This window comes from Periophthalmus magnuspinnatus, chromosome 5, assembly GCF_009829125.3.
Source record: "Periophthalmus magnuspinnatus isolate fPerMag1 chromosome 5, fPerMag1.2.pri, whole genome shotgun sequence".
In the NCBI taxonomy this organism is placed as follows: domain Eukaryota; kingdom Metazoa; phylum Chordata; class Actinopteri; order Gobiiformes; family Gobiidae; genus Periophthalmus; species Periophthalmus magnuspinnatus.
The window spans coordinates 2,384,700-2,405,568 of record NC_047130.1 but is presented as its reverse complement, the minus strand read 5'-3'; the positions used below and the strand labels follow the sequence as shown (position 1 = coordinate 2,405,568).

The following is a 20,869-nucleotide window of genomic DNA, read 5'->3' as shown; positions in this document are numbered from 1 at the left end:
TATTGTGGTGGTAAGTTGTACTGTGTGTGTCCGTGCAGTAAGATTTAAGTGTGTATGTGTGTGCGTTAAGCCACAGAGATATTTCAATTTCTTCAGAATATTAAATAAACATGCAGCAGCAGCCTCAGTGCCAGTGGCTTAGGGGTTGGTTGGGAGGTGGTGCCGGCGGTTAAAAAGGGGGATAGGCTTTGGGGGGGTGAGAGCGCTCATGGTCAGAGCCCCCACAGGACACAGTGGCGCCTTGCACTGGAGGACTTCTGAACCACCACACTCCTCCACCAAAACCCTGCCAGCCCTGGATCCAACTACACATCCACAGCCTTCTCTTTTGCTCTTTTCTCTCTCTCGCTTCTTTGTGACTTAAGTTTTCTTATTTTGCTGATATAATTTGTTTTTCTGTATAGTCGGACAACATAACAAAGGATTTAGTCTATTTTGTTAGCGATGCACCGATCCAGCTTTTTCATTTCTGATACGATTTTGATACAATGCCTTTAACTCTCTGCTGATACCCGATATCAACTGATACTAGAGCAGAGACTAAAACTAGACTTAATTTTCCTAAAATTGTATGACAAAATGTGTTACATAGCTGTTATTTATCCCTCAAGTTACTACAGAGCAACTTTGTATAAATAAAAGCTCAAACATTATGAGACTTTCTTGACCAATTATGACCAGTAAATAGTTTTATTACGTCAGTTTATATGCTCAACCAGGATATCGTCAGAACCGATATTTTGGAGCTGAAACCTGATTCAGCAAATTTTCACAGATCAGCACCGATATTCTATACCAGTATCATATCGGCGGCATCGGTATCGACGCATCCCAACATTTTATCACTGTTGTGTGTTGCAACCTCTGTGCAGTCTTTAAAAAAACCTCCTCCCTGTAAATGTTCCAAGGAAGTACTTAGTGGCTTGAGTTAAAAAAGAAAGGTCTGGGCAGCATGTCAGTCAGAATGACACTGAGAGAGTGGGTTCTACAGGGAAAAGCTGTTTGCGTATTAAGCGAATCTTTGGTCCATCAGCTTACATTCTATGTGCCTTAAAAAGTTCAGGTGAGCATAAAACACAAAAATAGTAGTGTGTCTCCTGGATGGTCTTCAAGCATCATGATCAGACAGCTGTTTGATATGTTCCTTATTCATAGTGGTAATGGGAGCTGGGTCTATTGAATAATTCACTTTTTCCTAATTGTTTTTACTTATTTATTTTTGTATTTAGCAAAATTTTGTAATTGCTTAGTTGTAGCCAGATACTCTTGAATGTTACTGCTACACAAACCGTTCTAAACTTACAACATCATCAGTTTTACTCACCCATCCTTGTACTTACATACTCCTACTACTTTTGGATGTTTCCTGGGCAACAAGATGTAAAAGTCAGGTAAAGGAATGAGGACTTTTAATTTTACTACATTTTATTTTACTTATTTTGAGAAAGATTTTAGTTTCTACTTAAAATGACCTATGCTGTCTTGTCGTACTAATAATTGGACAGATGTAACAACAACATTGCATGTGTTACAAACGTGGTTAATTGTCCCCATACCATATGATAATACACACTGTCAAACACCGTAAGTGAAGTGCATATGTCCATAAGTGTCACACAAGCCATTTTCTTGACTTTGTTTTCCCCTGGGAGTAATTTGTCATCCGGAAATCATTAAACGGGAGGCAGATTATATTTTTAAAGAGGCACACAGGCACCCACACGCCTCCTTCAGCTCCGATAAACACAATGGGCTCATTTAGTGGTCCTCTTAGTGCATTGGACAACATAGGCATTTATAACCTAAAAATGACTGTCATATAGTAAAATAATGGATTAGAACATCAAAATGGCAGGACTTAAAGGGTTGATGATGCCAATCTCACAAAGCCAAGTTTGTTTGCAGAGCTGAAAAGGGGGTGTAACTTCCCACTTCCCTCACCACAGTAATAATAGCTGCAATCATATGGTGGGTAAAAATAAAAATAACTTCGCAACTTTTTTTTATTTGTATAGCACTTTTCAAAAACTGCTTCAAAACCTCATACAGAGAAACAATAAAACAATAATTAACCACATAGCAGCAATAACAATGAAAACAATAAAAAAAAAAAAACCCATTACAAGTAAGTCATTCTATAAAAGTGTTTTTTATAATCTAATCTCCTCTGGCAGTGTGTTCCAGAGCTGTGGGGCCCTGACCGAAAAGGCCCTGTCCCCTCTGGTCAGAAGTTGGCAGGAGGCACAGTGAGGAGTGTCAGCTCTGAGAAGTGTAGGGAGCAGCTAGGAACATAAAGAGACAATAGTTCACAAATGCAGGCAGGAGCAAGGCCGTAGATGGCTTTAAAAGTAATCAGCAGTATTTTAAAGACAATTCTAAGATTTATTGGGAGCCAGTGCAACGCAGCAAGGACAGGAGTTATGTGCTGATGTTTTGTGGTGCTGGTTAGGAGTCGTGCAGCAGAGGTTTGCTCCAGCTGAAGACGGCCGTTGTATTTCTGGCTCAAACCTGTGTACAGGGGGTTACAGTAATCCAAACGGCTGAGTACCAGGGCATGAGTGGCTATCTAGGTCTACAGTTTATTTATTTATTTTTTATTTTTGCTATAGCATACATTTAAGAAAAGCATGATTGGACAAGCTTTGTTATTTGTGAATCAAGCTGAAATTTAGATCCTAGAATATCAAGGTACAGAATTATCAAGTTATTATTAAAATCTTGGGTTTCGTGAGGTGGACCAAATACAACCATTTCAGTTTTTGACTAATTTAAATAAAAAAAGTCAGTGAACATACTTTTTTTTTATGTCAGAGAGGCAGCTGAGGACTTGTGCTAATGGATAGTGGTCATTGTTGCCCAGGGAAAGATATAATTGCGTATCATCTGCAAACTGATGGTAATTGATCTTGTGCTTTTGAATGATCCTGCCAAGGGGAAGCATATATATTGAGAATAAAATGGGGCTATTTGTAACTCTGATAAAGGCTGTTTCCGTGTTGTGGTTGGATCAAAAGCCAGATTGGAACTTTTTGAAAATATTACTATTGTTCATGTGCTGAGTCAATTAAATAGCAATAATCTTCTGTAAAATTTTGGCCAAGAAGGGCAAATTGGAAATTGGCCTGAAATTGTTCAGGTCTGAGGGATCAAGTGACGGCTTGTTGAGAACTGGCCGAACACGTTTTTAAACCACAGAGCTGATAATGGATAAAATGTCGGGGCCCAGATAGTCAAAAATTTCCTTCATGAAACAGGCAGGCATAATATCCTGTTTACCTGATCTTATCCTGCATGACAGATAAGATCCCTCAAGTTATTTAATGAGATTGGTTCAAAATGAGACGTGGGTGACACAGGCTCAGGTGAGAAACTTCAGTAGCTGGTAAAATATTCTGTTGAATTACTATTATTATTATTATTATTGCGTTTATAATCTTATATGTAAAGTAGGACAAAAGGCACTCACGTTTTTCAACAGAGGCATCAGTAGGTAGTGCAGGAGGGATAGGGAAAGGAAGTATGGAGATGTTTATCAGGTTGTCCAACAAAAACATTTGTATAGGACATGCAATGATACATGTAAATTTGACTGAATTTATGTTAGGTTCTATTGATGCCCATTTTTAGTATCGGTATCATTATTTACATGTTGTACCAATAAAAATTTATTTTTATTTTTTTACTCTTTCCTTTGTGGTGTTATGTCACAGTCCAACCATAGTATAGGTAACATTTAGACTAGTCTACAATGCACGGGCTTACAAAAGCAGCTTTGCCATATATTTTTAAAAATAAAATCCAACAATAAAACCCATCTGTTGCACGCTGCCTAAAGGACACCATGCAAAATAAATAAATAAATACAAGATAACAAATAATAGATAATAAAATATATTTTCCTTCTTTCCCTAAAAACACCAGATATTTTATAAAATGTCTATGCCTGGGTTTTCAGCTTTGCCTGTAACATAGACATGCTTTGTCTGAAGCTCTGTCAGACTTTAATCTGAGCTTTGTTTAAACACAATCTGACCAGAAAGAACGGATTTAGTTTGAAGTACAACAGGTGAGGTGGTTTATGCTGTCAAACAAGTCCCTCTCAAATAACATTACAGTCACAAGCTAACAAGCATTAGCCAACAGTTTTTCAGTAAATTACCCTCACCTTTTTGTTGAAAATCTAATCTAAACAGAACTGTATTGATCACCTCAGGCTCCTAAAAATGTGCTGTTTCATTTATTTTGTGTTTTTTTTTTTACTTTTCAGGTAGCCTTAAAACTTATTTGGCAGTGTTTGCTGAAATATACATTGTGTCTCCATGGTAACTGGTGAACGTTAGTCTAACAGAGCTTCAGACAGAGAAGTGCCTACAGATAGCTTCACACTCCCAGGAAATGTTGATGACATCAGCTGGAAAATATCAATAGACATGTTGTATTTCCACTCCCACCTGACCCTTAGTCCTTATCTGCAGTAGTGCTTTTTAAACGTTGACCTCTCGTGCTGTCGGGGTCATGTTATGGTTCACCCCCGGTTCACTCAGGTCAGTTTACTTTGTCTTTTACTGAAAACTGCATATGCGCTGATTGTTGAGCCCTGAGGTGAACCTGTGGACACCTGTGCTTTTGTCCTGCTTCTCCCAAATCCCCCACTCACTTCTAGCAGGCACCCACACCCCAGGCCATGCACCTCTGCCCTGCTTCTTTCCATAGAGCACACTTTGTCTGTTTGTTACAACATAGCTTCAGACTGGGAGGACTGTGGTAAACTGTATTGCTAACAGTATATTTTCTTTGTTGTCTCTATGTCTCTATGACTCAGTAATCTAAATATATAGGCCTAAGTATCAAAAGAAATTGTACTATGCCATTAATTGAAAATACACAGTGCACTAGGTGACATTTACACCCTGTGCATTGTGCTTGTATGCAGTATCTTCATTAAGGAAGTTTGCAACCACGTGCTGTTGGATAAATAGACTTTGCTCACATTGCTTATTCAGTCTGCGAGGCTATAGTTGGGATACGAAGGGCATCTGTTGTAAAAATCTGTCTTATCACTTTGCCAAATTAGTAACTGACTTGCCTTTTGTGTTTTGTTTTTGTCAGGCCTGGGATGAGGGATGCTTTCAGCGGGTGTCCCTCTGCCTCTGCACTCTTCATGATGGCATAGTGCTAGTGAGGGGTACAAAAGGCCAATCCATATGGAACCGATTGTCCAAGCATTGTATTTTTTTCTTTTTTGTGGTCTTATTTGAAGCAACACTTACCGTTTCCTAGCTTCCTAAATAAAAGAAGTAAAAATAAAGCTAAAGGCTGTGTCACCACAAGTGTTGAGGGAACCAGTAGCAGCATGGTGCTGTGGAAAGCCACTGACTGTCATCCCAACCCCCCCACTCCCCACCCTGACACACCCAAGCCAGCCCCTGCTCCTCCTGTGGGGCTTTTATGTTGTGGAGTGGACCGTGCGCCCACTTCAGACCACCATAAACATGTCGGTGCCTGATGACAGAGTGGGCCGAGGGACGTTTTATATAAATTGACCTCAAGTACAGCTCATTAGAAGCCCTAAATTGGAACCATGCAGCCTGGGGTGTATAAATGCTACATCCACTCTTCAGGTCATGTCTGCAACTTAGCATAGATAGATTTAATGGTTTGACTGAACAATAATATTCAAATGACTAGTCGACATATTTCACATATGTCACGCTTATGTTTGTTCACAAAATATCTGCTTTATAACAAAAAAAAAAAAAAAAACAGGAACAGGAATAGTCTTAACCTGCAGTACATTGAACCTGTTATGGGCAGGTTCATTCATATCATTATAATCTCTTTTTTTTCAGTTCTTTATTTCATATAATAATTGGGTCCTCCATACTATAAAACATGAAAAATTAAATGATTATCCCTGTCTTTTACACTGCTTGAGGTGATAATATAATAATAATGTACAAAAGTTGTCTGAGAGCTTTGATGTCTGATTCCTTTACTCACACTCCTTTAAACATTTGTTTACGCTTGACTAGCACACATACACTGACTTTAAACACCTTTTATGTGTTTACTACATTTCATGCCAACAAATGACTTTGTTTCTCATTTGCAGAATTGACATCTGTTGTTTTTTTCCTAAGGCTATCTTGCCTTTAATGTCATGTGGTCACTCAGTCCACCCTTTTCAAGTATTTTTATTGGTTTGAAATGGCCTAAGTGACCTAACAGGAAACTCTGCTGAAAGCTGAGTGAGACCGTGACACATTTTCTCAACTTGCAAATGCAGATCACAAGTATATTTCTACCACATTTCACTGAAGCATAATGCTATTGGGGTTTTCTGCCCCCACCCCACCATTATTTAACTGGAATCCTTTGTTTGACCGCCTCCCTCAATAGACAATGCAGGGACATGTCCCATCTTCTAATCTCTCCTCTCCACTGAGCATCATAATTACATCTGCCATAGAGGTGAGTGTAACTACAGTACTCCCTGAAAGACAGTCATTGTGCAGAGTTGAGACCTCACTTGAGTGGACGGCTTTGTTTGTACTACTAAAGGTAATGAAACTATTTGCTTGTGACGTGGAAGCATAAAAAAAGTTCGAGAAGTGAGATCAGCATTAAATCAATATAACAACACCAGAAAATGCATTTTAAATATATTTACTTTTAGAAGCACTGAGAAGTGATTGCTCATCACCGCTAATAACATGTACATCTTTAAGACATCATTTATATTTACAGTGAAAATTCCACCTAAAATGTGAGCATAAAAGCATTTCAGTTTTATGTAAAATGATCATTTCAATTCTTGGTAAGCAAAATAGACATCTTTGTTGTCAAAATCTAACAAACTGGCACCAAAGATAGAAAGGCAACACACCTTATATCATATAATATGGTTACAAAGGAGAACATTGTTGTTTTGTGCCAGATGTGGAAGACTTCACAATTAAGAATTATAAAACAAACACATGCAACATCAAGATCTATAAATAAACCTTTAGAACATGGCCCCAATACAGCCATGTTGAGACAAATAAATAAAAGTTCTTAATTTATTGTGAATTTTACGATTGGACAGCTACATCCTGCTTTTGTTAAGGCACAATATTTCTTATAGGCTGCAAAATAATGTATAATTTAAGTTATAAATTAGATTTGTATTGTATGTAAATATGGCATTAAATAAGCAAACAAAAACACAGTAAATTCCAAATACTCAACAACACAAAAGTACAAAAGTTAACATTGAGCCAAAGTTCTACATTAGTTGTAGCCATGCAGTGTCTTAAATAACCCACTGCTGAGTCCCTTTTCCCAGTGGTTTGTGTCAGGTAAAGGCAGGTTGTGCTCTGAGTGTCAAACTCGTTAGTTTCATGTCTTTTCAAGATGCATTTCATCTGAATCTGTGTTTACACGTGTACTGTGGCTCACGTCCTCAGTCCGCTCATAATGTCTGTGTGGCCCACAGATAATGAAGTGATTGCTACCTTCTGCACAGTCACTTGTTTTATTAACCCTACCAAAAGTCCATCTGGTGTCTCATATTCTCCTTTTGTTTGCCATAACAAACTCCATCTGTGTCCTGAAACAGCACAGCGCACTTAAATCTCCAATAGTCCACTGCTGTTGTCCACTCCATTGGTTGTACCGGTTTTATCATCTCCGTTTGGGATGGGGTCAGGGGTGGAGTTGGAAGGCACTGTACCAGTGTTCATCTCATTGGGGTCCTCACTGCGAGGGTCTGTCTCTCCTTCCACACTTTTTCCCTGCAGGGCAGACTCGGCATGGGTCTTCTGGTGTTTGGAGAGGTGGTCACTGCGGGTGAAGCGCTTGTTACACAACAGGCAGGTGAACTTCTTCTCCCGGGTGTGTGTGCGCACGTGCCTCTCCAGCTCATCAGACCGGGTGAAGCGCTTGCCACAGAACAGCCAGTTGCACACAAAGGGTCTCTCCCCAGTGTGCCAGCGCAAGTGGGCTTTCAGGTGGGATGCCTTCCCGTAAACCTTCCCACAGCCTGGAATGTGGCAGCTGTGGACAGGCTTCTTCCTTAAGGAGGCGGCTGAGGCACCCAGCCGCTCCAGCTCTTGGCAGTTGGGGCAGTCACATGATGACCTTGTGGGTGCAGCACCCCCGCTGTAGCCCCCTGCTCCTCGCGCAGGCTTGAGCCCCATTTGGCTCTCGATCAGCCCTGTGCTGGCCACAGGCTTGGGCTTGTACATGTCCTGGGGCAGCATGTGTTGTGAGGGCTGTAGGAGGTGAGAGGAGGAGCCCAAGCCCACAGAGGGGTACGGAGCTGGGTTTAAGGGGGTGAAGTCGGTGCTGTAGCTGGGCAACTGTGGGCTGAGTGAAGCTTGGGGGGCCACTGTCTGCAGTGAGGCCTGGAGCCCTGCATCTGACTGGGGCTGCGTAGCTGACAGCCAGTTAGAGTTGGGGTGGACGTCCCACCAGGAGGACGTGGCGTTGGCAGGGGCAGTAGTGATGCCCGGGATGCCAGCCTTGTACCAGGAGCCATAAGGATGTGTCATGTCCAAAGAGGTATACACACTGGTCAGGCAGTCAGCCGTGGCATGGGCCTTAGACACTAACAGAGAGGGGTCCTGGGATGCTGAGGTCTGGAAGGAGTGGGAGAAAGGATTATATTCAGAAGTGTAGCCTCCGGCCGAAGGAGGGGGGCTCCCTGTCGGGGTGAGGAGCCCGCCGCTGCCTCCCCCACTTGTGGTGAAGGAGCCAGTGTAGGAGTCCGCCAGGCCAGTGTCTGCGGTACGGCCGTTTTTGGCTGCCTGAAGGTCAGAGGTCATGATGTATGGTTTCTTTACTGGCGAGGTACTGCCGCTTTTACCGGGGGTGGCTGTGTCCCTGACGGGGCTGGTGCTGCCGAACTTATTACAGGTAGCAGTTAACATAGCCAGGGGACTGGAGCCATAGCGTGCGTCTTCCTATGAGCAGAGATAAGAGCAGTTAGACTGAGTGTCTGCAGGAAGCAGCTCAGTATTGCTTCTGTCAGTGTCAACACTAATAAAAAGCGTATGTCTGAGTGCCACTGCGGGCTCTTCCTGCTCTCCCCCTTTTCAAAGTGGTCAGGCCAAGTTTCGAGCAGTTAATGCAAATGTTTGTGATGGTTCTACTCATCTCAGGATTCCCTCACGGCTGTTGTTTCACTTAAACCACTGTTTCCATGCTTTTCTTATTGGTGCATTAGTGTCTAAACATTTCACGAGACTACAAAATATAGGCCCACACCTTCAAGAAATCCCCTCAATTGACTTGGTAGAGAAATACAGTCAAATACACATTTAAAGCTTTGACAAAGTACTTCCAGATGAAGTTATCTATTTTTAACAGTATGGGATCCTAATTCTACTCTACTGTGCATGATCACATTTAATTGTAGCTAAATGTGATGTAACTAAGACTTGAATTTTACAGTTCATGTTTAAAGTGCAGTTATTTTCAGTATTGCTTTATATCATCGTTAGTGAGTAAATTCACCATATAGGATTTTTTTCCTCAAACTCATTTTAGTAACAGTCTTTTACTGTACAGTGTACTGCTGCCCAACTGCATAATCAAAAGAATAGTTTGAGAAGAATACATTGCAAAGCACTACTCAAAAAATAAATCTAATACAGTATGATGAAAAGTAAAGTAATAGAAGTTTACTTACAATTACATTCCCTACCTCCAGAATAGATGCGGCCATCCCTGAGTAAAAAAATCCTGTGGAAGTGGAGGAGAGCAGAGGAGAGGCGCTCTCTGGGTCCCAGTTCAGACAGTGTGGAAGGAATTGGCCACTAACGCGGGGAAGTGTTTTGAGGCACGGAAAGCCCGCCTCCTAATTACAGCCTCTGAACTCTTTGAAGACTCACTAAAGAGCAATAAAAACTAAAGCCACGGGGAAAACGTAACATGATTGGAGGGGAAAAAGAACATCCCACCCCCCCAACCAGGCAGCAGCCAATCACGTTTCAAGATAAACGCATGAATGGGTTACTCATCAATCACCACGCTGACTTTATATTTCAATTTTACTTGCATTATTTTTTCACTGGGATTTGTCCACAGGCGCCTGAAAGAAAGACACTTTTAAACATAATCTTTCGTTTCAAAGAAATGTTGAAAAATCATACTACGCTGGTGAGTTTAACTAGGAACACAAAACAAGGAACAGGGAGATTGAGACCTTACATCATTTCAAGACCAATGGATTTGGTTTAAAAATACTGTAAAGTGAAATTGTCTATTCCATTACATATGCATTTAAACTGAATTCCTCACCAAATTAGAAGATAGTTTCAGTTACTTACTCAGTTACTTAAGTGTTCAGTGAAATAGTGTTTATTAAAATAAATCTAAAAATAATAACATGATAAAAAAAAAAAAAAACACCTCATGAAGCTGAATAATGGACTGACTGAACCCAACAGTTTCAAGTCAAGGCAAGGCAAGTTTATTTGTATAGCACAATTGGTACACAAAGTAATTCAAAGTGCTTTACAGAAGAAGAAAGGCATTAAAATCACAAAACAACAAATCAAAACGTAACATGTCAAGTCCTACTGTGTCTCCATGTACTACTTTTAGATCTGCAGGGAAAAAAAAAGAATAAATTCAGACAAAACTATATGATTGGCCTGTTTTCTGTGTAAAATGCTAAAGTAAATGCTTTTAATGAGGCTAATAGAGTCTAATGTTGTGGATGTAATTGTTGAAAACCCAATTTGACTTGGTCTGTATTAATACATTTCACATGTTAACAATGTAATGTTTGGAAATTATTATTATTATCATTATTATATTGCTTTGAAAATGTACACTGTGTCCTTTTCTCATTTCAAAATTGAACTGGTTTATATTTTATTCTTTAGTTGAATAAATCATTTGGATAACAACTTTTTACTTGAGTATTTTCTTTAAGTGGGAATATTTTAATTTTATAGCAATTTTAGCTCCCCTATACCCACCGCATTTATATTGCATAAACTATATCCACATTTCCATGTCAGATGTAGCTGGAATAGCCATCATGCAGTGTTTCTGGCGCGGCGTGGTGGTGTAAAAGATCCATGTTATTAGGCTCATTACTGCACATGCGCCGTAAATAAGACGTGAAAAGCCGACTTAGGAGCTTTCCTGTGAGAGAGGAAAAATAACAATGAACATGTAGCCGTAGCCCGTGCCACATAAATCCAAAAATTCAACCGGCCCAGTTTGTGGTTTCTCCAGCAGATTTTATGATAGTGGGTTCAAACCTCTCTCTGTTTCCAATATTCTTAACTGCCTTTTCAGACATTAAGTGAGACTGCGCTTTGAGACAGGCAAATGGAAAGAGGTCATTACATACAATAAAGAAGAGATTATCACATCAAATAAAACAGCGGGTTAATAAGGGCTGGCATCAGTGTTGTTTCCTATACAGACGGGCTTGATGAAAAAGGAAGATTCTCTGTGAATACAAAGCAAAAACCATTGTATTCACAGTTAAATAAATGTAATATATAGAGGTACGCAAAAAAGTACTCAACTAGAATCAGAATTATATTATACTGGGACCACTACTACAATAACTACGGCTAACGACAGTTTTCATAAGACATCCAGTTTTCCCAAAAGTAGAGGAGGTTATGGCGGCTCTGCATAGTTTAATAACAGATTATACGACTGAAACAACAAAGTGGCATGTGACAGTTTGATTTTATAGTTTAATTTTAATATATGAAATGATTAAAACGATAATTCTTAACTACTATTGTTGTTATTGGCATTGTTATTCTGTATTGACCTCGAAAAGCAGATGACTTTTTGAGAAGGGAACAAGAGAGCGAAGGAGAGAGAATCAGCACAAATTTTTATTAATGCAAAACTTGCCCAGTTTTGAACTTGCACAACAGGATTCTCTCCATCTCTGTCATACATATGTAAAATATTTAATTGGAGCAGAATTTTAAAAGCAGAACATCTTTATTTATCCCACTTTACATGAGCAAATATAAGATACGATGACCTCGCATGATATCAGCTGTGTACATCTCCACATACATCGGTTCGACCTTGTAGTGAAATGTATTTAATAGAAAAAAAGTTTGAATTAACTTCCTCACATTTGCCAGATTCTCAGCATCTTTCTGAAGGCGTCTCATTTTCTGAAGGAGAGCACAGGAGATTAAAATTGTTGTCAAAAATAAACATATAATTTCAATCCTTATTTTCTCCTCAATTACAGGGCATGGTCAGAGCTGGGCTTGTCGTTCGGGAGAGTCTGGCCCTCACATGAACACAGCAGCTATATTTGGCAGTCTGCTCTCCGACTGACCTTCAACGCTTTATTTTCTTTTTCCAAAGCCGTGAGTAAAAGACCAAAGCACATGCGATAGTTCACCCCTGACAACCCTCACCAGGTCTGTCTATTCTATATTCAAATAAGTGCTGACAGGTGCCAAAGACCAAATATAAGTCAAAGTCATATTTTAGCTAGAATCATTGCGCAAAATTAACCTGAAAATATAAACAATGGTATATACTCCTTTATAGCAATTAATAACATCTATATCATATCAATATTTTCACTTATACACAACGCTTTCGGTGGATTTTATGAGAACATTGAGGATCAAAAAACTTGAATCATGTTGCTACTTCTGCTATTATTGAAACTCTCTGCTTGAAACTTGTGCTACTAATTTGTTCCTATACGTTTAGCTGAATTCTGTGTTATTTTTACTCAATGACATTCAAGAGCTTGATTCTTGCCATTTTTAAAACAAATTCTACATTATTGAGACGCTAAACTGGTCCATAACTTTCCTACATGGTTATTGCATATCCTTTGTGTAGTTTGATTCATTTTTTATCATCATTATATCATTATTGTGCAGGATAACTCCTTTCACTATTTCAGCCAACATGTAGAGCATAACAAAGAGTGTATTTGTGTTGAAATCTTTTATTTGAGTCTTTCATTGGATAATATTGTGTCACATTTTGAAGGATTTGTCCTCCCTTTGATTCGGTTCTAGTCACTCTTTAAGTAAAGCCTTTTTGTCTTAGACTCCATAAATGTTTCTTGTTTAGCATTGAGGAGAGGAGGGTTCAGTTGCACCCAAACGTTGCTGAAGTGGTGTGCACACGTGCCCGCTCCCTGTTTTATTGGCGTGGTAATAATCTTTGACTTTTGGCGTGTGCTCATTTACAGCTCCCTTCAAAAGACAGTGAATGAGATCTATAATTAGAGAATACATGAAACTCTTAACGGGCTCTTCAAACAGCTTTCCCTGCTCTATTTACCCTTTCTGCATGGTGCGGTCCCACTTGTTGGGCACACACAGTAGGACTCTGGAGCTGGGTGGGCACCATTATACTCCCCAGAGCTGATTACATGGTTTGTAAGGATAATTGAACTCATTTAAATCCTTTTCAACTCCCTATTTTTTGAGTTTGTCAATGGAAAACACCAGTCCACTTGCAATGTCCTTTATAGCTGTAAAATAGCTGTCAGTGATTCCAATACTCCATATTTTTTACCTTTTATTGTAGGCTTAATGATAATTTATTATGGATATTTTGGCATTTCAATAATGTAATTTGTACAAAAATGCCATGGATTATGAATATTCAGATTGGGATGCTGAGCATAAAAAATATATTTCTTGATTTTTTTTCATCACACATCATTGGGGATAGCGACATTTGGGTACAATGGTTTAGACCACATGTGTCAAACTCAAGGCCCGGGGGCCAAATGCGGCCCGCCATGTCATTTTATGTGGCCCACAAGAAGGTAAATTAAGGCTTGACTGTCATTTTAAGTCTATACTGCTTTAATGTGTGCATTGACAATAAACTAATGAGATTTTCCCAACAAGTGACACTGAGAAATTTTTACAAATAATCATCCCAAATTGTTCATGAAGAGGAAAATTGTCGGCGTGGAAGGCAATTTCAAGAAAGGTGCTAAAGGTGAATACAAGTTTGTGCTTTAAGGAGAAAATCTGTATGTTTTTTGTGTTATGAGGCGGGGTCGGTACAATCTACATCGACATTTTGACTCCAAACACGGAGCAAGCAGTGCTGAAGGTGTGCGCTGACCAGATACACTCTTGTCAAAAATGTCAGTTTATCAGGAAATACACAGTTACACGGAGTTACACAGACACGTAATATTTGCAACTAGAATAACTAATAAATACAGAAACAGTTATTTAACAAGTTTAAAAGGAGTTACATTTATTTTACATGACATTTGAGGCAGTGTAAATGTCACTAAATGTAAACACAGTTACATCTGGCCCTTGATGGCAGCCATTTTGCTGATGTGGCCCTCGTTGAAAATGAGTTTGACACCCCTGGTTTAGACTGATACTTACAAACTACAAACAAAATAGTTGACAATATAAAAAACAATGAGGACTGGTGTGAGGGCCCTTGATCAGACTATTGGTATGGACCCTACTTTCACGACACTCATTTCAGTCCTTTAGTCTTCTATTTTGTGGATTGGTTTCCGATAGGCTTTTTACCATTAGGCCATTACTGCAACCAAGTAAGTGTACATAATGTTGGATCAATGGAATATCTGGCCGTAATGCGTTTCCCTTGACATTCCCCCTCTGGGCTGCAGCCTCAGAAAATTAACAATGTTAATAATACTGTGACGAAGGGGGAAAATTGAAATGATTAGATGTGTTTTAGTTCAGTGCTGATGGAAATGTGGTGAGAGGGAATCAGGGTCAGGGATAGACTTGCCTTGCAGCATGACTCTGTGCTATTTTTCCAGGCTGTGTGGTCAGAGATTCGGAGAGTTTGTCGACGGAAAATGAGCGAGCGAGAGACTTGGAGGTGCGGAGAGAGAGGGGGATGTATAGACAGAAAAAGTGGTGGTTAGTTATACAACACACTAGTGAATATCATGTTAATACACCATGTACCATTGACTGTTGATCATGGCGGCAGATGGCCTTTTGGATTGGGATGTTAGTTACAACAAACATAGCTTTTACTGTGGAGCATAGACTTTTAGTACAACTTTCAACTGGTGGTCAAGCGACAAGTAGCACACTAGAATCCAGAAAAAGATATAGCAATGCACTGAATTTATACAATTTTACAAACATTACTCATTACAACACAAGTTTGATATCTGTCATATATTTGAGTTTAGTATGTTCTTTATCAGCCCTTTCTGATGCCTTTGTTACATAACACTCAGGGGAATGAGGCTCAAATTGAAGCTAATGCTAAGCTCCATGCTCTCCCAAACAAAGTGCAGTGAGCTGCCTGGTGCTGTATACAAGCCACTGTGTGTCCTGTAATCTGTGTGTCTGTCGAGGAGACCTGTGGCCACCTAATCACCCCAACAGGCGTCATCATTCTGCAATAGCCCTGGATGGGGCAACTGCTGGATCTGTCAATGTCGCTTTACAAACAATTAAAGCGTTAAAGAAATGTGTTTTTTTATTAAACAATTAGCAAATGTTGTGTTGCTGCCATTATAATTCTTTGTAAACTTCAAATATGATCAAAAACAAGAAAGTAATAGAAATAAGTCAATTGACATTAATTTCTGTTCAAAACTGCAGAACTGAGAGGCACCACTTCTTCATAGTGACATTTCACTGAGAGTACTTAAGCCTTGAATGTGTGACGATGTAGGATTACTCAAACATGAGTCTTTGTAATTAAAAGGTCATAAAAGTAGATTCATAGTAGATTCACATCGTAAAAGACAAAGTTTAAATCTGTCGACTGGACAAATTGTTGTAGGAGTGAAGATGTTTCGCTGCTCATCCAAGACACTTCTTCAGATCTGGTCAGAAGCAGATCTGTCCAGTTGACGGATTTAAACTTTGTCTTTTGCAATGGATCAGACCTGAACGACTGAGGGATTACACAGACATAGATTCACATCATTTGTCCCAGTGTAGGGTTGACAAATAAGATCTTGACAAATAAGAATATATTATGTTATTGATTATTTATGTTTTAATATCCCAGTAACAATAATCAGAAGATATTTTGTCAATCAGAAAAGTACTAAAACATGTTAAGTGTTTTAGTTGTGCCCTTGTTTGAATGTTTGAAAGTTTGATCCATTTTAACCAGCTCATTTGCAGCATTTTGAGAAAGTTTTTTTTATGAACGACAATATTAATATATATTCTGTTACATATTTACAATATTGCTAATACAGGCTATTGCCCACCTCTAGATGTTGATGGATTTTAAGATTAAAGTATAAGTAATTTATATACAGCTGTTTACTACTTTCTATGTTCATGTGGTTTTGAATGTAGAACCAGGTTGCTGTTCAAACGTCTGGTTGAAAATCCATATTCTCTGTTTTAAAGTACAATGTATAACTTTATAGTGGCAGGTCCACCAACTTTGTGTCTCCATAGAAACATTCAGCAATATGGCATTAAACTTATTTACCTTGCATTTATTAATACAGAACAAAACACTGCTTTGGAAAGGCCATAAAATGTATGTTTAGGATATGTATTTAGGGAAAATGTTGCATAGAAGAAATGATTAAGTAAAATAGCTTGCCTTTGACAATAGTTTAAACTGAGCAAACTGAAATAGATGTGACTGTATGTAATTGACACAGTCCGTTTGTCACTCCACTGCCTGAGCCCCTGACTGCAGCTGGCCTGAGGTTAGGGCGGGAGCTCCTACTCTGTGGAGTCCTGCCAACACGAGTGCGGGGCTTTTTAAAGACACTAAATTGAGGTTTTCTTATACTTATTTTATTTCATGCAGGCAAATCCGGCAGCATGATGTGTTCCATGTGTCGTGTGTGCCACCAGCCATCACTTTTGGTTGCAAAAATGCTTCTCTAAGTCATCTGATTGTCTCCCTGGTACCAGACACACACACACTAGTTGTTATATTTGTTTTATTTTCTCCTTTGTGTTAATATAATCCCAAAGATAAACAAACATTAAACCAATCCCATTTTAGATACCTTGTTAACGCAAAGTTACATCATCCCACATTGTGCATTTTATGTGGCACCAGGACAGGAGTCAGATGTAACCCACAACCATTTAGATCAAAAGATATTTCAGAACTGAGTGTACGTACATCTTATCACATGCTCTGTTGTTAGACCTGCACTTATTCTGGGATACAAATCCATTTCTGAAGTGTTGGCAGCATAAATGACTAAATGAAAGAAACATTTTCACATAAATTGTAAATCCATAACATTCAATGTTCTATTTTATGTGTAACTGCATTCTCCAACTTAACACATTCAAAAACTATTTAGCCACATGTTGCACAGTACTACTTTTTGTCTCTTTTACTATCATGTCCCTTCTACATGAATAAAGCTCAATTTTAAGTACTATTTTAGGTCTTTGTGATAGTAAGTTTGTGGTCAGCCACTTACAGGACAAAGCCCCATAAGTCCAGCACTTAGAGCAGTACATCTCTTGTCTTAGGGCCATAACTATGTGGTCTGTGCAGTGGAAACATCATCATTTATGAGAGACATTACACAGCAGGAGATCATATCTGTGAGTGGGTCAGGACATCCAGTCTGTAGACCAGTGACCAAGAGTATCGGATGTCGTCCATGGAGTGTATGGAGTAGAAGTGAAGTGTGCTTGACTAGTGTTTCCTGTGATGGAGAGGAAACTGATCTGGAGACTTCCTGATGATCAAGGAGAAAATACCCAAGACGGGAAACAGGAGGAGTGTTGGGTTAAAGCTGCTTTAAGTTATTAGTGAACATGATGCAAAATGTTCAGTTCGAATGTAGCAGGAAGGTACTCGGAAAGTGTGGTGAAAGAGGGCTGGGCCCCACAACAGAAATAGAAGGCATTATAGGAAGGTAAAATAAGCATGTCGTACCTAAAGACACTTTATTACTTATAACCTAAAACCTCTAAAATGGAAACAAAAAGGCCACGCCACACCATATGTGTGTGAGAGGAAGCTCAAGTCCTTTTTGCTTTGGACCACCCAGCGCTTCACCCACACAGGCTCCTGAAAAAATCTGAGACAGAACAGCACCGGAGCAACTTCATGTTTCACAAGGTCCTGGATCCAACTCTAATACTTCCACATCTTTTCTTTCCTCTGCGATCTGGAGAAACACCAAACCACACAACTAAAACAGAAGCAGTCTTCAATGTAAAATTTAATTTCTTTTGAATATATAAAATAAGTGAAGTGAGTTTTTTTGCACTAGGAACCAACATTTAATCACAAAGCACTGAGGAAGTGCCAAACAATTTTCTACACTAACTGGGCTGCGACTGTAGAATTCTCCCAAAGAGCGTGGCGCTTTGACTTAAAATAAAGAACAAACCATCCTTCCCCCACAGGCCTAAGCCACAGCATGTGGTCTACTGTGTTACTGCTCTAAAAATGGCAGGCCTCGGGAGAAGCCCAGAACAGCCTCCGTCGTAATGGCCGTGTGGGTGTGGCCCCCGTACATGGCTTTTGAGGGGGCCCCTCCCGGACGCCCGCGCCCCTTGCCAGCACCCAAGGGCTCCAGGCTGCCTGACCAGAGACACCGCGAGGCAGCCCACGCTCAACCAGGTCGATCCGGACCGCTCTAGGCGTGGCTAGGACCAGTGCTCCCTTGTCACCGCATGTCGTTGCACTCTGCCCTCTGCTGGGGGCACACAGGACAACGGAGGGAACTAAATAAAAAATCTTGTGGATGAAACATTTACTAAAACTTGACTCTCTGTATACATTTAGATGTAGATCTGAAATGAATCAAACACAAACAGGACATCCACTCAGTGAAACACTATAAAAACTTTCATTTGTGCTGTCAGTTTCAGTCTTTAATGTGGTACAGAAAAGGCTTTAATCCTGGATAAGATCCTTGGCAGGTCAGACAAACAAAAGCACTGTTTGATGTAAGCTGTCCAGGAGCAGTCTGTCATTGGAATGAGCATACAACAACAAACTGAGATATATGCAGCCATTATACATATCCTTAAAAAAGACATAAAGTTGCTTAAAATATTAATTTCACCATTGTTTAAAACAGTCTGTTAATGGCCCATCCTTCAGTGCTGTTGGGACAGCTTGCTTGTGATGGGTCAAAACGCCACCAAAATGAAATCAAGACATAGCAGCCCTATAGTGGTGAGTTGTACAGCCCACATGTGATGGTAATGCAGCCTGAGCTCTGGCAGAGTGGTGCAATGCGCCGTTACCTTCTGGTTTGAATCAGGGGAGAGGGGGTCGCTCTCGGTAGGTTGGCTTTTATTGCTTCTCTCCTTTGGTTTTAAACAGATCTGCCTGTTTGTGGAAGTGTGGCTGGCGGTTGGCTCCTCAGCTGGCGAGGCAGCGCCGTTTAATTGGCCTTTGTTGTGGTGGGATCGGGGGAAGGAGGCCCTGTGGTCGCTGCTGCACAATGGATCCACGGGCCGCCAGCTCTCACACACATCAACGCACCTACAGTCAACATATTTTGACACAATAACTTGCATATTTTAGCTTAGTGGGGCAGATTGTAAATTATTTAGATATATAAAGTATTTACTTCATCATCAATACACGTGTTTATGGCTACACAAAGGAAATTCTCTAATAGTGTTGGTTTATAATGGTCTTACTAAGTGTTGTAGGAAATAAAAGGGAGATTATGGGAGAATAAACAGAAGCAGCTTGGTTTGTGTATTTGAGCTGCTCTGTGAATAGGCAAGTGTATAATTATCACATTTACGGGGGAAGAGCGGCTATAATGGGTCATTGTGGGTGCAGTGGAGTGGGGAGTGGATCCTCTGTTACTCAGCCACGCCTGTAGTGAGTTACCTGAAACAACATTTACAGCACATGTCAAACCCAGGGCCTGTGGGCATAAAGTGGCCTCTTTGGTTTTCTTTATATATAAAAACAAAATATGAGGCAACATGCAAAAAGGAAATAGACAGAATTAAACAAACAAAACATATTAAAACTAAACAAGCCAATTATGAGTGATGATTATGAACCTATAATCAGTTTGTCTGACACTACTATGCCTATATTAATTAGTCAGCAGTTGATTGACTTATAGACTTAGTTTTACATTATTTGTCACCCAGGATAGGACTATTGCGACGTATTGTAATCTAATGAAGTGTTATTCTGATATTACCATTATTCTAATATGAGTATTCAAGGTGCTTGTCCTTTACTTCTTCTTATTACATTCCCTCTTATACATTTTCCTTCTGAAGTGATACATTAGTCCCAGCCAAAAATCTCCTTGCCGCCTTGTTTACTTTTCCGGCAGCCCCTGCATTTGTGTTTATCCAAAACTCCACTACTCTTTCTTTTTGCTCCTGCTGCTCCATCATGGTGGCTTTTGTGCCCAACTGTGGTGAGTTTTGTGTATTTGTGTGTATTTTACTCCTACAATTGAAAGAATAATGTGCTCCTAGTCTTCACCAAGCCCCCAGCCCCCAGCCCCTGCCTCTACCTCTCTCCTTCCAGGTCACTCAGTTTCCATTGATGCTTTTACTGTAAAATGTTCCTTCATTGTTGACCACATCAACTTAGCCAATCACTGATGACTCATTAGACAACACAACAAAGCCGAAAGAGTCATCACCATGCCATAGTGCACATAGGCAGACGCATGAGCCAGAGCAATATCTACCCCACTTTTCCGAGTTTCTCTTTCGCTCCCTCTCTCGCACACATCTCTCACACTGAAGGAGCAGAAGAACCACTGCAATTTTTGGAAATGAAAATGGAAACTGGCACCAATTAGAAAACCAATAAAGTAACCTCAGTTCTTAATGCCTGCCAAGTGGTAAACGGGATTCTACTGAGGAGTGTAGTGTTACAGACAACTTTTAGGTATCAGCCAGATAGCATCATTTACTGCAAACAACTTTTATCTACTTGA

The 20,869-nt window shown here is 39.9% G+C and overlaps 1 protein-coding gene across 2 annotated transcripts; it reads right to left on the bottom strand.

Annotated features, from left to right (window-relative positions):
• Positions 1–6,664: 6,664 nt before the first annotated feature.
• On the bottom strand, positions 6,665–9,774 carry sp7 (Sp7 transcription factor). Of its 2 annotated transcripts, none has more exons than XM_033966598.2 (2): positions 9,674–9,774; positions 6,665–8,945 (listed from the first exon to the last, which is right to left on the bottom strand). In XM_033966598.2, exons 1-2 carry the CDS (start codon positions 9,707–9,709, stop codon positions 7,611–7,613), a joined length of 1,371 nt encoding a protein of 456 aa, XP_033822489.1. In that variant the 5' UTR covers positions 9,710–9,774; the 3' UTR covers positions 6,665–7,610. The 2 variants fall into 2 exon arrangements, with proteins under 2 accessions (XP_033822489.1, XP_033822490.1); XM_033966599.2 differs by having other exon boundaries at positions 9,689–9,774.
• Positions 9,775–20,869: the final 11,095 nt, after the last annotated feature.